This window comes from Ruditapes philippinarum, unplaced genomic scaffold (genome assembly GCF_026571515.1).
Source record: "Ruditapes philippinarum isolate M1 unplaced genomic scaffold, ASM2657151v2 ctg4595_1_1_1_1, whole genome shotgun sequence".
Classification (NCBI taxonomy): Eukaryota; Metazoa; Mollusca; class Bivalvia; order Venerida; family Veneridae; genus Ruditapes; species Ruditapes philippinarum.
In genome coordinates, this window is record NW_026864405.1 from 1 (window position 1) to 14,995 (window position 14,995).

The 14,995-nt window shown below is 34.0% G+C and overlaps 1 protein-coding gene across 1 annotated transcript in view; it reads right to left on the bottom strand.

Moving 5' to 3' along the window:
* Nucleotides 1-343: 343 nt before the first annotated feature.
* LOC132725464 (carnitine O-palmitoyltransferase 1, liver isoform-like) overlaps nt 344-14,995 on the bottom strand; it is a gene marked incomplete at its 3' end in the record, with an annotated part of 41,200 nt that continues 26,548 nt past the window's right edge. The window contains 9 exon segments of the mRNA XM_060710597.1: nt 344-514; nt 765-953; nt 1,477-1,611; nt 3,113-3,277; nt 6,790-6,874; nt 9,883-9,948; nt 13,637-13,662; nt 14,221-14,328; nt 14,602-14,649. Of these exon segments, the coding sequence (XP_060566580.1) occupies nt 344-514; nt 765-953; nt 1,477-1,611; nt 3,113-3,277; nt 6,790-6,874; nt 9,883-9,948; nt 13,637-13,662; nt 14,221-14,328; nt 14,602-14,649 (993 nt within the window).

Consider the following 14,995-nt stretch of genomic DNA (forward strand, 5'->3'; position numbering starts at 1 on the left):
ATTTTGAATCTGTGAGTGAAAAATTTTTACAGGATTGTAAGGTACACGAAACACTATTAAAGAATATTTCAAACTTTCTTTGACTATATTTTTTAAATTTGTTTTGTGTTTTAGTATCACCAACACAGTACAGGTTACTAGTATATGGCGACTTTCCAAGATTACTGGTGGAAGAAAACGTTATGTGCCCTTTTGTGCCTTTTTCAGTCACAAACCAGCATTTCAGGCAAAAAAGTATTTTTCTTTAAAAACATAGTTGTTAAAAAAAGCGTAAACCAAATTTGTTTTTAACATTATTCAGTTGCTAGATCATATACTTCAATCACTAATATAGAATACTTACTGTTGTAGGACAGGAGTTTTTGCTAGATACATGTATAAATATATGATCCTCTCCAGCAATGATATATGATACACCATAACCATCATCAGCTACTGGTCCAAACCCACCACCTCCTGATATACGGTCTGGGAATCTTTCTAGATCAAGCTTGTCTGTCTGTGTGTGTGGTGTCTGTACATATAAACCAAATACAGGTATATAATCTCCTTTCTTCGAATTTAATATGCAGCATAAATTGAAAATGTAATTGATGCATCTTAAAATAAATTTTGTCATTTAAAACACTTTACTTACTTCCACATGTGATTTTTTTTTCTGCAGTTTAATTAATCATAAACAACACTACCATAAACTGTAAGGATGTCTAAGAACACTCAATTTCATCATTGTTTTCATCATGTTAAGGGACAGTAAAGGTTACCTGACTGGTTGACAGTCTCCATGGTTCACTAAGAACCTCGGTGAGGAAAGGGCTTTCTATCTCAAGGTATTTGGACACAACATATAAACAGAACAAATGTCTGTCTATTGCCTTGCCAGTCATAGCATCTCTGTAGCCCATCTGATGTCTTTCTGTAGCCGTCCTAAACAAGGCAATCTTTTCTTCCTTCTGTAAAATATTATTAAAATTATTCAACATTATAATAAATAACAATACATTTGACTTGAATGGTGAACTCCAATCATACTTAGACATGTGTGATGCTACAAGTGAAAATTCAGTAGCTGTGAAGATTTATCTTGCATGCAAAACTTTAATCAGGAATATTCTGCATCAGGAAGTTTACAAACGGATGTAATTCCTTCAAAATAAGTAATGGACCATTAAAAGTTACATCTCACTGTGATCCTGAATACAAGTACAAAGTTTCAAGAGATTATTATCCAAAGATCTTGCATGCAAACATTTAACAAGAGATTTCAAATTTCACATAAGGCCATATATCATTCAATACCCATGCCAGAGTTATGGTTAGGGTGCAAAAAGTTGTTCCATAGTGTCATGTCAATTAATGAGTAAGGACGGACCCATTATTTTTTGAATATCCCAGATAAAAAGTTAATATTAACAATGTGAACCAGCATATCCTCAAAACACTGAATCCTGTTATTGATAAATACAAGTACAATACCGTGGCATCTGGGTTCATCATAGCTCGGACAAAGTTGCATGATTCGATGGTACATGGTCGTACAGTCTCAGTCCTGCCTTCTCTAAATAACCTTGTCATACTGGATTCATAAGTGAGTGAGAATTTACCAGCATCCTGCAATACAAATTGGCAAGTTCAATTCAGTTAATGAATGTAAATGTTAATTGAAGTGATCATACAGGTAAAAGTTTTATGTACAATATAATATATAGTGTTTTGTACTATAATGTATCTAAACGTGTTTATCTCCTTTCAGATCAACAATGTTAAGCAAATTTAATACAGCAACATTTCAGTTCCCTAAAGATTACTTCATATAAACTACTTTTCAGACATATCTTGGATCTAAATACAATGCAAACTAATCAATTCATTAGGAATACTACCGGTACTTAAAGCTGTGAGGGCATGTAGAAATTCATTAATAACAGTAAATGGTTAAAATAATACATGTTTATCATAATTCATTACAGATTTTTATGTGACAATCTATCTATATATTCAATCAGTGATGATTATGTCCAACATATAACAAGAGCCGGTTGAACCGGGTGATGCTCCCTGAATAGGTTTTGGACACAGGAAGGTATACCTCTTGTTGTGTCAGAGTTATGTCACAGACAAAGTTCAAAGTGTAAAAACAACCCAAATATTGTGCATGACACATTGTCTCAATATGGTGATCATTTTTGTGAAATAGTTGGAAAATCCGACTTCAAATAATGAAGTTATGGACCGGACACGATTTTGCTGCAAGGTCATGCTGTGACCTTGACCTTCACGGAAGCGACCCACATGTTGCGGGCGACACGTCGTCTCAATATGGTGATCATCTCTGTGAAATAGTTTTTAAATCCGACTTCCAGTAACAAAGTTATGGGCCGGACACGATTTTGCTGCAAGGTCATACCGTGACCTTGACCTTTAAGGTAGCAATCCAGATGTTGCGGGCGACACATCGTTTTAATATGGTGATCATTTCTGTGAAATATTTTTAAAATCCAACTTCAAATAACAAAGTTATGGACCGGACACGATTTTGCTGCAAGGTCATGCTGTGACCTTAACCTTCAAGGTAGGGACCCAAATGTTGTGCGCGACACGTCGTCTCAATATGGTGATCATTTCTGTGAAATATTTTTAAAATCCGACTTCAAATAATGAAGTTATGGACCGGACAAGATTTTGCTGCAAGGTCATGCTGTGACCTTGACCTTCACGGAAGATCACATGTTGCGGGCGACACATCGTCTTAATATGGTGATCATTTCTGTGGAATATTTTTTAAATCTGACTTCAAATAACAAAGTTATGGACCGGACACGATTTTGCTGCAAGGTCATGCTGTCACCTTGACCTTCAAGGTAGCGATCCAGATGTTGCGCGACACGTCGTCTCAATATGGTGATCACTTCTGTGAAATAATTTTAAAATCTGACTTCAAATAACATAGTTATGGGCCGGACACGAATTTGGGACGTACGTACGTACGGACGGACTGAAGGACGGACGGACAACCCGACGACTATATGCTCCCCCCGAAATTTTTCGTGGACCATAAAAACATTTTTTTCTAGAAAATTCATATAACATTAAGAGTTGAATGAAGACTTACTCTGTAGTAAGCAAGCTGTAAGGCCATTTGTATGAAAGCATCTGGACTTGTCTTACATTTCTTCACTAGACCTTTACCAAATACATCATGCATAAATAAACGCATGTCAACATCATTAACAAGTTGTCTCGTAACCTGTAAACTGTTCTGTATCACTTGTAGACACTGAAAATACAAACATCAAATTCTCAACACACAACAAACACTTTCTTGGTCATGGAAAGGTTGACCATAGGTCAATAGTGGTTTTAATATCTCATATGAGTAAAAGAAGCATGTTTTCTTACCAGATAGAGATTACAGTTTCAATGAAACAGAATTAAAATCATAAATCAGAAGTCAAAAATTAGAAACATACAAATTAAAAGTTAATATAGAAATAACTAGAACTATCACTAAATGTGATTAATACCCCCACAAGTCTGCTTTGGAAATGAGGATGTTACTAGTAACAGAATACCTTGTAATAGAATTGAAACATAGAGTTATGGTTGTGGGCAATTAAAGATAATTGTGGTTCATGTATGTTGCATTTCCTTTCAATGTGGTTGGCCATTGATGAAGTTTAATTGAAATACTCTGTAATAAGTCCAGAAAGACAAAGAAAAAGAACAAAGGGCAATAACTCTATAAATACTGAAGATAGAGTTATAGTTTTTGTGCACTGCACTTCCTCTTATTGTGCTTGACCATTGTATGAAGTTGTTTTGAATTCCAACCAGTACGTTTTAAGTTATTCTCCGGACAAGGAAAAGTATCAAAGGGCAGTAACTCTGTATTTTGTCAAAATGGAGTTATGGCTCTAGTGCACTGCACTTCCTTTTAATGTCCTTGACAACTGTATGAAGTTGTACTTAATTCCAAACAGTAGTTTCCAAATTATGCTCTGGACAAGGAAAAGTAACAAAGGGCAGTAACTCTGTAATTAGTCAAGATGGAGTTATGGTTCTTATGCACTGCACTTCCCCTTATTGTGCTTGACCATTGTATGAAGTTATAATGAATTCCAACAATAAGTCTTCAAGTTATGGTCCGGACAAAAGAAAGCAATGGAAAAGTAACAAAGGGCAATAACTCTGTAATTAGTCAAGATGGAGTTATGGTTCTTGTGCACTGCACTTCCCCTTATAGTGCTTGGACATTGTATGAAGTTGTTTTGAATTCCAACCAGTAGTTTTAAAGTCATGCTCTGGACAAGGAAAAGAAACAAAGGGCAGTAACTCTGTAATAAGTCAAAATGGAGTTATGGTTCTTCTGCACTGCACTTCCTCTCAATGTGCTGGACCACTGTATGAAGTTATAATGAATTGCAACAATTAGTCTTCAAGTTATGGTCCGGACAAAAGAAAGCAATGGAAAAGTAATAAAGGGCACTAACTCTGTAATTACTTTAGATAGAGTTATGGTTCTTATGCACTGCACTTCCTCTCAATGTGCTTGACCATTGTATGTAGTTATATTGAATTCCAACCATTAGTCTTCAAGTTATGGTCCGGACAAAAAAAAAGAAGGCAATGGAAAAGCAACAAGGGCAATAACTCTGTAATTACTTTAGATAGAGTTATGGTTCTTGTGCACTGCACTTCCCCTTATTGTGTTTGACAATTGTATGAAGTTGTTTTGAATTCCAACCAGTAGTTTTCAAGTTATGCCACAGACAAGGAAAAGTAACAAAGGGCAATAACTCTGTAATTAGTTAAGATAGAGTTATGTTTCTTACGCACTGCACTTCCTCTCAATGTGCTTGACCATTGTATGTAGTTATATTGAATTCCAACCATTAGTCTTTAAGTTATGCTCCGGACAAGGAAAATGCAACGGACAAAACTAGAACTGCCACTATCATGGCGTAAATACCCCCCGCATACCACTTTGTCAGAATCAACAGTGGCCATTTAGAGCTCAAAGACAACCTCCCTGCCAAATCTGAGGTTACTAAGCCAATGCATTGCAAAGTTATGTATTCTACATGCTTCAAATGTGAAAATGTCAAAATCAATACATTGCGGACAGGACATTCTTTAGCAATTGAGAAGAAAAGCTTTTTTTTTGTTAAGGTCCCTGTGACCTTGACCTTTCACCCAGTGACCTCAAAATCAATAGGGGTCACCTTATAGTCATGATCAACATCCATACCAAATATGAAGACTGTGGGTCAAAGGAATCTTAAGTTAATGGGTGGACAAACTTTTTGAAGTCAAAGTCCCTATGACCTTGACCTTTGATCCAGTGACCTCAAAATCAAAAGGGGTCATCTACTAATCATGACTAACCTCCATGCCAAATATGACGACTGTAGGTCAAAGGAATCTTAAGTTATTGGGCGGACAAGCTTTTTGAAGTCAAGGCCCCTGTGACCTTGACCTTTGACCTCAAAATCAATAGGGGTCATCTACTAATCATGACTAACCTCCATGCCAAATATGAAGACTGTAGGTCAAAGGAATCTAAAGTTATTGGGCGGACAAGCTTTTTGAAGTCAAGGCCCCTGTGACCTTGACCTTTGACCTAGTGACCTCAAAATCAATAGGGGTCATCTACTAATCATGACTGACCTCCATGCCAAATATGAAGACTAAGGGTCAAAGGATTCTAAAGTTATTGGGCGGACAAGCTTTTTTGAAGTCAAGGCCCTGTGACCTTGACCTTTGACCTGGTGACCTCAAAATCAATAGGGGTCATCTACTAATCATGACTAACCTCCATGCCAAATATGAAGACTAAGGGTCAAAGGAATCTTAAGTTATTGGGCGGACAAGCTTTTTGAAGTCAAGGCCCCTGTGACCTTGACCTTTGACCTAGTGACCTGAAAATCAATAGGGGTCATCTACTAATCATGACTAACCTCCATGCCAAATATGAAGACTGTGGGTCAAAGGAATCTTAAGTTATTTGGACGGACAAGCTTTTTGAAAGTCAAGGCCCCTGTGACCTTGACCTTTGACCTGGTGACCTCAAAATCAAAAGGGGTCATCTACTAATCATGACTAACCTCCATGCCAAATATGAAGACTAAAGGTCAAAGGAATCTTAAGTTATTGGGCGGACAAGCTTTTTGAAGTCAAGGCCCCTGTGACCTTGACCTTTGACCTAGTGACCTGAAAATCAATAGGGGTCATCTACTAATCATGACTAACCTCCATGCCAAATATGAAGACTAAGGGTCAAAGGAATCTTAAGTTATTGGGCGGACAAGAAAAAACCGACGGACAGACGGAACAAGCTGATTCCAGTATACCCCCCTTACAACTTTGTTGTGCGGGGGTATAAAAAAAGCAATGGAAAAGCAACAAAGGGCAATAACTCTGTAATTACTTTAGATAGAGTTATGGTTCTTGTGCACTGCACTTCCCCTTATTGTGTTTGACAATTGTATGAAGTTGTTTTGAATTCCAACCAGTAGTTTTCAAGTTATGCCCCGGACAAGGAAGAGTAACAAAGGGCAATAACTCTGTAATTAGTCGAGATAGAGTTATGGTTCTTGTGCACTGCACTTCCTCTCAATGTGCTTGACCATTGTATGTAGTTATATTGAATTCCAACCATTAGTTTTCAAGTTATGCTCCGGACAAGGAAAATGCAACGGACATCTGGACGACCGACCGCCCGCCCGACCGACCACCGGGTGACTCCTATATACCCCCGCAAACTTTGTTTTTGGGGGTATAACTACTTACAGGTTCTGGAAGGTCCCACTCTAGTCGTATAGGGTTAGGAGGAGTCATCTCTGGTTCACCTTTAGTGTGTCCATCTTCTTCATATCTAATAAACATATAAAATAAACCTACAGTTCCCTACATTCATAAAAAATGTCAATATATCATACATGTATATTCCATTTACTTTAACTTTAACAAATATATTTTTTAACAATTACAGTATATCTTTTATACTTTAATGTTTATTACAATATAAAATATGATAAAAAGTATTTTATGAGGCATTAAAATAGGTAGTAATATAAAATGATTTAAGAGTGTCAGATCAAATATCAAATTTTAATTTTATATAAGTTAAACTTAATGTATTTCAAAATGAAAATGATGATAGAAAATCAGGAAGTGAAATATGCTAAAGTAACTTATTTTATATTGTGGAAGGTAATGAAACAAAGGAAAATGTAAATAATAGGTTTGCACATAATTAAAATGACATGAAACAACACAAATATTAGTTGTTTTCTTCTTTAGCGAATATACTTTAAATTAAAGAAAACACTTAAAATCAGTTTACAAATTTGTGCTCAGGAAATCTGTGTTGGAAGACAGACAAATAGAGCTGAAGTGTATATCAAGTTATAACTGTTCTAAACCAACTACAGCTTTAAATGAGGTTACTATGAAACTTAAATTTCAGACTTTTTGTTTTTATCATGTAAGTCATTCACAACACAGCTCTTCCATACAGTAAGCTACTATTATGTTAAATCTATGTTTTTCAATGCTTACACAGACTAATGTGTGACCTTGCATCAAAAGCTATATTTTAATATTCATCTCATGACCAAAGAATAATGTCTTTCTCTATTTTTGTCATGGGTTGAAGCGTAAATGACGTATTCTTTATTAGACATGTAAATACTTTAAAGGCATACAAAATTAATGCATTATTTAATAGTGTTAGCTAATATATTCAAGTGCTACAATGTTAACAATATATCATTCAACTGTTTATAATGAGTTTTATATCTATAAATGAATGCTCTTTTACTATAGGTGGAGTATGGGAAGTGCACAGAATAACAAACAACACATTAAAGAATTACAAATAAGATGAGTTATGAATGTGTTTTAACAAAGTATCATGATAATCCAGAAATAATCACACACTTCACTACACAGATGGTCTGACTATCAGCTAGCTATTCTAACAAGGAAAGCAAAGCAGCAAAAATGCATCTCAGAAATAAATGGAATAGAAACACAGGTTAATGTGCAAGTCCTTATTTATGTTCATTAGTTAATTGAAGGAAGGGGAGATAATATATGTTGTTATAATGTCTCTATCTAAACTCAGGATTTGTAGGTTTAAGTCCGACTGGGACCAATACTGTGTTTCTCTAAATAACACTAGTATTGCTTTGTCCAGAAAAAGAGTCAACTTATTTCACAGTCCAGCTTAAATATCATATATGTTTAAACTGGACAATATGCAAAATTTTTATGAAATTGAATGAACATTCTTGATTCCTTGGTCAGAGATTTGAAGATGATTTAACACCATTTTTAAAGAACGTATGAAAGGAGTCATCAAAAAGTATGATATATATCAGACACAAGGTAATATCTAAACATCACTTTCAAGTGCATATAAATTAAGTGAATAAAATTTCAGGATACTGCTGAACAATATTTTGAATAAAAATAAATGCTGAATAGTAGTACTTAATACTGAATACATTTAACATCAAGGAAAATAAGGCTGATAACCACATAACTGAAGCTAAGCGTTACATGCTGTATACTCACCAATTGAAGATAAATGTTAGAAGAAAAAGTTTTACCCGAGTAAAATGCTGGCTACACAATATTCCCACATATGCGCCATAATAGGTGCGTCACCCCTGCAGATTATTACATGGAATAAAACTCAATCATTAAACTCTATCTCCATTACTCGTGAAAGCTTTGTTCAATTAACTCAACATAAGTTTAAGCTCAGTTGAAACTTAAGCCAACTCATACCGTAACCTCACCTGTCTGTCACCTGCAAGTCTAGATTATTATCCTGCTTACATGAAGAAAATCTAAGCCTGAAATCTTGAACTTCAGGATGTCTATGTAAACCAACTTGTTTAAAGATGCCTTTGTTATTGAAACAGAAATTTTAAATTAGTGCTAAGCTTTTCATGTTATATAGAAAAACTCAACAAGCTTAGTGCCAAAAGCCAAGACAACTACCACAAGCATTAAATAAACCATACATGCTTCAGCATACAAAATGCTTATCTCCAGGCATGTTAGATATCACACAGATTGTTATGTCTCTTATTAAGTAGGGCCAAAATTCCAGTATATTACCAATCATTAATTAATTAAGCAATATTTAGACAAAAGTCTTTTATGTTTGGTCTGGTTGGTAGATTTTTTTGCTGATTCTATAGTTTATAATTTTCATTCTTGCATCAGACTGGAATTTCCTTCCCCAAAATTTCAATATTTGCGATTCTGATTGGAATATCAGTCCCTTTGTCACCTGGCAAGCCTTGTTACCTGCCCAATGGGGGTATACCTGCCCTATGGGCGGATCCCCTCAGGTTGGATATTCCTATCCGAAGCACAACATATGCCAGATATTATTAGTCTCTTTATATTGATATTAATAGAAACTGCAGTTTTAAAAAATAAAACATAAGTGAACATAATTATGAAGAATATGATTTTCAAACACATGTACTATTTCCTGCTAGCATTTGTGAGGCTCATTAAAAGTTTTTCTTATCAAACGTTGATTTTCTTTGGTAATAAGACAAAAAAAAAAGTAATTCAGCAGTCATGCATGTCATTTGAATTTTCCACATACTCCCTATTCTCCTTGTTAACAAATGCAAGAGAAAATAATATTCATGCACAAAAACTAAATTACAATAGCGAAACAAATAACCACAAAAACATCTAACTCCCCTATGTATGCCAAACAAAAAACCAATATACAACTTATAGAACAAAAATCATGATTATATGGCACTAATATTATAACATGGTGTGAAGGGTAACACAAGCATGCAACATGCACCCTTGAAAAACGCGAGCCGGGCGCAAATCTCCTACCCGAGCACACTGTGATCATCTGTGACCCCATACTCCCATAAATGGGCCATTATAGGTGCATCAGCCCTGTAAAATGATGGAGCTACAGTATTAATAATGTGTTGAGGAAAAATATATATATCAAATATCAACTATACCTACCACATCTTTCTCCTTTACAACCAACATAGTAGAAATTTCATTCCCAGTAAATACTGCTCATATTTTAAATATTTATGCACCGAAAATAATACATATGTACTAAAGCAGCATATATAAGTAAATGGCATACATAAACGAAACAAAAATACTATGCAGATATCAAAAGATTATGTTTTTTTAGCTTTGTAAAGACAGACAAATACTACAAACAATGCTTCCCTTCCCTTTATTTGTTTGTTTGCATGAACACCATAATGGTGGTTATATTGACATTAAGGTAAGTATGATTTATCACACACTTTCCCCAACATAAAAATAACAGATGAAAGATAAATATTCAAGCCAGAAAAAAAAAAGGTTTACAATAAAACAGAAGTTTCACTGTCTTTATGATTTCATGCAAAAAAAATCTATACATAAGGTAAAAATGTAAGCTGTAGACAGAAGTAAAGATGTAGTAAGCTTTGAAAGTGATAGTTATATTAGAACTACACACAAACTGTCAGCTGAACACTAGTCTATTTATTCTAGCTATAGAAATGACAAATTAGAAGGCCAATTGAAACCATTCTTTATCTGTTTAGGAACTTCATGATTGTGTCTCTTTACAATAGGCAAAACTTTTGACAAAAGAAAGAATCATTTTAACTGGCCTTAGATTCGTTACAGAGTTGATACACATTTAAATTACACTTCAATTGATAGCAAAACCAGAGTTGTTAGTATTATAATGGGATAGATATTAAAGGGGACTTGTTTATAAATCTATAGACGATAATAGTAAAAATCTAATAAAAAATATACATCAAAAATATCATACAGGCCTTTTAAAACTGAGTTAAATTTAACAGTTTTGACTTTTTAACATATTTATAAACAAGTTCCTTTGTGAGGGAAATATAATGAGCAAAAAGACTAAATGAAGCCACAATGAATGTGACATGGAATGTAGCCAATACAGCGTGTTCACTGTCTGAACTACATTATGATAGTGACACTGCAGTTTATACCCTAGACGTGTAGTTTCTGCACAAACATACTCCCACAAGTGGGCCATTATTGGTGCATCTGCCCTGGAAAATGTTTACTGATCTATTATATAAGATCATTCACTAGGTGACTTTGATAAAAATAAAAAAATATCATTTCTAAGAAAAGTTTTTTTGTTTTAGTCATGCTATTATTCTCAAGATTACTCTCAAATGCATGAATAACATGAAGTGAAACCAGAAATAAGAGGGCCATGATGGCCCTGGGGTCACTCACCTGTCTATAGCCACCACCCCCGGGGCCAATTTTAACCCAAGGGCTTTTATTTGTTTATTTGAACAGACTTGGTAAGAAGATGTTTCATGCTCAACATCTAAGTTCTAGCTCATTGGGTTTTTTAAAAGAAGAAGTTTGGATGAAATTGGCTTAGTGGTTTATGAGGAGATGTCATTTAAAGCAAAAGTTTACGGAAAGACTGACGCCAGATGAAAAGCGATCACAATAGCTCACCCTGTCACTTTGTGACAGGTCAGCTAAAAAATGATCTATAATTTCATAATTCATGAATAAATCTCTTTTATTTCAAGATTTGATCCAAAAGCAATTAACAAAACAATGGGAAAACAAATTGTCAACCTAAAGATCACCTAACATCATTGCAAAGATTAATCTGTTATTTCTACTTTATATTTATTTCATTCAATTTAAAATGGAATTCAATGCATTTTCTTGATCAAGTGGTAGATTTGTTTTTTTTTTAATATTGATCCAATCATAATTAAGAGTCAATCTGTCAATATTTACTTGTCATTATTTGACAGAAAATAATGACTAATTTCTGCCAAGTAATGCACAATTCTGTGCAACATTTAGTGAAATAACAGTTCTCTCTTTGCTCTTCTCCAGATAAAGTTTTCATTCACGACAAAAATACAATCATATCTACAAGCAGAATAGGTAAATGCGCTCAAACACAAGAATCGATTGAGACAGACATTGATGCCAACTACTAGGTCAACGTAACATATAGATTTAGAGCTTGTCAAAATGCAGCCACTATATGATCTAAGTAAAGTAGAAGAGCATCACACCTTTAGATTATAAATTCTTTGACTTGATCAAAATAGTAACAGTTTTCTCAAGTATACAGTAAATAAGTGATTAAAGGTAACATAAAACCCTTTTTTTCAACACATATTGCCTCATTTGAAGAAAAAATAACCATTTAACTAAAAATGTGTCAATAACAAAGTATGCACCCTTATTCTACTGTTTTGTAAGTCTACAGACAGACAGTCCCATTTTGTATAAATAATGCAAAACTACTAGCATGTTTACTCATGGTTGAGTTTGGAAATTTTGTTGGCACAAACATGTCAACCTCACAATTTAAGGTAATTTTTCACCTTTGATAATTCATTTATCATAAATGCAGATAGATGGCTCAATATTTTTAACAGTTACTAAGAGCTATATCTATTGAGCTATGTTTGCATGTTTAAGTATGAAAATATGTCTTATTTTAAAAAATGCTATAGCAAAATGTTGACTATGTCAGGGGAATAGGCTACAGCTTGTATGTATTTTATATAGTAAATGGGTGCGGGATAGTAATTTTGTTCTTGATGATCAAGGGGTGATAATTTGACCATTATATTGTTGTGGCAAATGTGCCGAATGCCTGTGGTTTAAAAAATGAAACTGTGAGTAGCTAGTAGTTTGAAAGCATCAACCTTACCCACTCAGCCACAGAGGATATAAAATTACATTTTCCCCAATATTTCAATAATTATATTAAAAATTCTGTAATATTCTCTGGTTTGCATAAGTGTCCGTCACGAGTTACATTGTTAATAAATTGAGTACATGGTGCTTGAAAAAAAAGTATCTAAAACAGTAGCGCATACAATTCAGACAATTCATTTCAAAAGTTCTGTAGGAAAAATTATAAAAGAAGTCATGACCAAATTAAAGCAACTATGAAACTAAGAAAAGAAGTGGAACATTCACAATGGCTGGACATTCACTGTGGTGATGGAACAATCAAACAAAGACATTCATAAATACAACTTGCAAGTATCAAACAATCATCAAATTAGCAGAAAGATTCATTCATACTTCTTATCATATATGCATGTAATAATTTTGTGTTCAACTCACTACTCAAAAAATATATGAAAGTATGCCAATCCTGTCCTGTTTTCAGACATTTAAGTCTACCTGATGACATTCAGTATGCAGCCAGTTGAATGGTGTTTCATTAAAATGAGCCGCGTCACGACAAAACCAACATAGTGTGTTTGCCATCAGCATGGATCAAGTCCAGCCTGCGCATCTGCCCAGTCTTATCAGGATCCATGCTGTTTGCTTCCCAACCCTATTACAAGTAGAGAAACTGATAGCGAACAGCATGGATCCTGATCCGGATGCGCAGGCTTGTCTGGATCCATGCTGGTCGCAAACCCATTATGTTGGTTTTGTTGCAATGCGACTCAAATCGTCTTTTCTATCAAGGCAGATTTATTCAAGAAACATTATCAATACTTTTCAATAAGGCTTAATATGCCAAAGGTTCTTATGTATTTTGAACTATTAAGATATAATGATTAATCTTAACACTTACCATGAATGTTCAGCATTGAAGCCAATCTGGAATTTAAAAATGAAAATTTATACAAATCAATGTATTAAACCTTGTCAAGCTAAATATCTTAAATTGACTTGTCTATCTTTAAACCTTGACAAAATCATTCATCATTTTTAGCAAAAAAATTTTTAAAATGAGTACTGACTGAAAAGTCAACAGTGCAAATTCATGATCAGACTACACAGAATTACCTTCTGATCTTGGTCTACACTCCTTACATAGATTAAAAGTTGCCGCCAGCAGGATCATGGTTTATATGAAATCAGTTTAAAATACTCGAACAATATAAACTAGGTGTACTTGTTAATCGTTGTATGTCTAACTACATGTATCAGTTAGATTATTTATTTGTTTTTATTCAAAAAACAAACAAACAAAAAGTCTTCATAGCAAATGAATAGATCTTCTGTGACTACATTTTTTCAATCCAAAATAGACTTACATTACAATTTTGAGACTGTAAAAAATGCAAATATCTTTATAGTCAACTTGTCTTCATTGTAAAGTATACTACAAAGGTAGTCTTTAGGTGTAAAATATACTACATAAATATATCTTACCCTTCCATTAGGAGTGATAACCAGATTAAAAGACTTATCAAACCATCTGTTAGAGCCATTACCATGTAACATAGCACCAGCAAAATTATCAAAACTCTTCTGGTCACCCTGAAAACAATAAGTACAGAATGTCCATATTTTCATATCAAAACACAAATATAAATAATATTTCTAAGACAGAAAAATCCTTCAAATTGTCTTCATTATCTTCACTAAATCTGTTTGTTATCTTATTGATATATATCATATGTGGAAATATACAAAACTACAGAGTTTGATTTTGTTACAAATAAATTTATTCATATGAAATGTTACTGATGATCTAAGATAAATAGTTAACTGTACTTTCAGACTACAATGTCACATAAATTTAATACTCACAATAACAAAGTCTTGAGGTTCATCATCAAAGGTTATAAAGAAAGCAGCCTGAAAAACATTATTAATTTACATCTTTTTATAGAAAAAAAATTTGTTTTATCTGCAATACTCAACTTTCAAGGTGTCACCTCGCATTATCAACTTCTAACAATACACTGTTATTTAATTCAATTTTCATGACATCTATCTAAGAGTTCACTTAAAAACCAATGTGCACAAAATAAAATGCTAAATTCTGCACAAGTGGGTGCTAGAAGGCATATACGGTACCTTGCAATAACACAACCTTCTATGAAGAACTCCATCAAACAGAGCTAGCCAAATTTTTAATTTTGCTGTTTTGAGTGTTCTTTAGGAATTTCATTTTGATCTATTTCATTACTACTGCAATGAA